Source organism: Sinocyclocheilus rhinocerous, unplaced genomic scaffold (genome assembly GCF_001515625.1).
Source record: "Sinocyclocheilus rhinocerous isolate Xijiao unplaced genomic scaffold, SAMN03320098_v1.1 scaffold491, whole genome shotgun sequence".
Taxonomy (NCBI): domain Eukaryota; kingdom Metazoa; phylum Chordata; class Actinopteri; order Cypriniformes; family Cyprinidae; genus Sinocyclocheilus; species Sinocyclocheilus rhinocerous.
Window position 1 is genome coordinate 119,060 of NW_015625034.1, and position 1,820 is coordinate 120,879.

The following is a 1,820-nucleotide window of genomic DNA, read 5'->3' on the forward strand; positions in this document are numbered from 1 at the left end:
CTGTAGCCCAGAGGCTCTCCCTGCGCACCGATGTCCAGCCCTAGATCTCCAGTCTGCAAAGACATGTAAGCAAGAGTTGCATAAGAGAAACTCTCACTTCAGCCTCAAATTCAGCGTATATCAGGACTGAATCAGTTATACTAATGCTTTCAAAGTGCTTGAGACTCATAAAAACAATAATACTTTGTTAGAAAGAATCACATGCCCAGTAAATTCACAAATATAACACCCACATCTGCCATAACCGATTCTGTAATGCGCTGGGAATTTATAGGCTTAATCTACAGCAGGGCTCTGTGCCAGCGTTGATTGCAGGATTTAGCAGAGATGAGCCCCCTTACCTCGTTCCAGGCCATGGGCTCAGTTCTGAACAGAGAGCTGGTGAGCTCCACAGACAGTCGTTTCTTGTAGTCCTGGGGCTTATCCTCAGACATGCGGAACAGAACTGCAGCAGCGTACGTGGCTGTGGGCGAGAGATAGCAACGTTAGTGTGACTGAGAAAACATTCAAGCCAGCCCTGCTCACCCCAGTGGAAATCCATGCATAGCTGGGAAAACAAATCTGCATAGTGTTTTGTATTCATACTTGCTTCTCTGTGTTTATTCTGTAGAAGTTTAACTCAACTTTATGTTGAGACATCGGGAGGCAGTGACACAGTGTGCTGCCATTATTTATATGTAATTGATGTCTTTCTGCATTATTCTATGGCGGTTGAGCTCGCACACACGTGCTGCTTAAGAGGTGGAGCACACACACTCACCGACTCCCTCGTTTCTGGAGTGGAGGAGCTCTGTGAGAGGAGCCGTGGCTCCTTCTGCCTCGATGGCCTCAGCTGCCTCCTTATCCTGAGCCAGCTCACACAGCACTCCTGCAGCTACACGCTGGATGTTCTCAATAGGAGAATACAGCAACTGCAGAGAAAGACAGAGAGAGACATGTCAGACAGGATCAAACTAAAAGTTCAGTATATGCAAATATAATACCAACTTAATGGAAGTAAAAAAGGGTCATCCAAACTTTAATTCTCAATTCAAAAAAAAAAGAAAGTATAAAGGTCCTTGCACAGAGTCTGAAATTCTCATCCGAAATTTGCACGCATTAAAAAATAAATACGGCATGTTGTCAATCATGTTTAACAAGCATACAATCTATAGATAAAACAAACAGCAAATCAAGACAATGAACAGAGAGACAGAATGATAATTAGAACAAAATAGAAAAATGAACAAAAACAAGCCACCAAGTGATAGTCAATAGACAGATTTAGGGCTGAACGATTTTGGAAAATAATCTAATTGCGATTTTTTTTACCAATATTGCGATTGCGATTTAATATGCAATAATTTTTTTAAGCTCTTTATGAGCTATAAATCATTGTATAGTATGACCAACACTATTAGATAGATTAAACATAAATGTCCTTTTCTGTAGGCCAGGCTTATATGTTACCATGAAATTAGGTGATGCATGAATTGATATGAATGACATTTTTATTTAACAACTACAATCACAGTAGTATATTGACTGATTTGTTGAACTTCCAACCTTGTAAGCATGTAATAATTATGACAACATAAAGCACTGACAAATAAGCCTGGTGTAAACATTAATATGAAAGTCAGTAACAAATCAAACAAACTAAAGTAGATTGCAGAAATATAAAAACAAATCTGTTGCTTTACCACACTACTTTAGGTAATTCAAAGTCAATGTAATAAACATATGTAAACATGTGGACTGCACTAAACACTCTCTGTTAAAGGTGCAATAGGTGATTGTCTTCAGAAACATTTTTTGTTATGCTGGTTGAAAGTCTCTTC

The 1,820-nt window shown here is 39.2% G+C and overlaps 1 protein-coding gene across 1 annotated transcript in view; it reads right to left on the reverse strand.

Annotated features, from left to right (window-relative positions):
- The window catches only part of LOC107748497 (catenin beta-1), a 21,853-nt gene that overhangs the window by 5,761 nt on the left and 14,272 nt on the right, over positions 1 to 1,820 (reverse strand). The window contains exons 12-13 of the mRNA XM_016563291.1: positions 761 to 911; positions 342 to 463 (exon numbers count right to left, since the gene is read on the reverse strand). Of these exons, the coding sequence (XP_016418777.1) occupies positions 342 to 463; positions 761 to 911 (273 nt within the window). The remainder of the gene's footprint in view (positions 1 to 341; positions 464 to 760; positions 912 to 1,820) is intronic.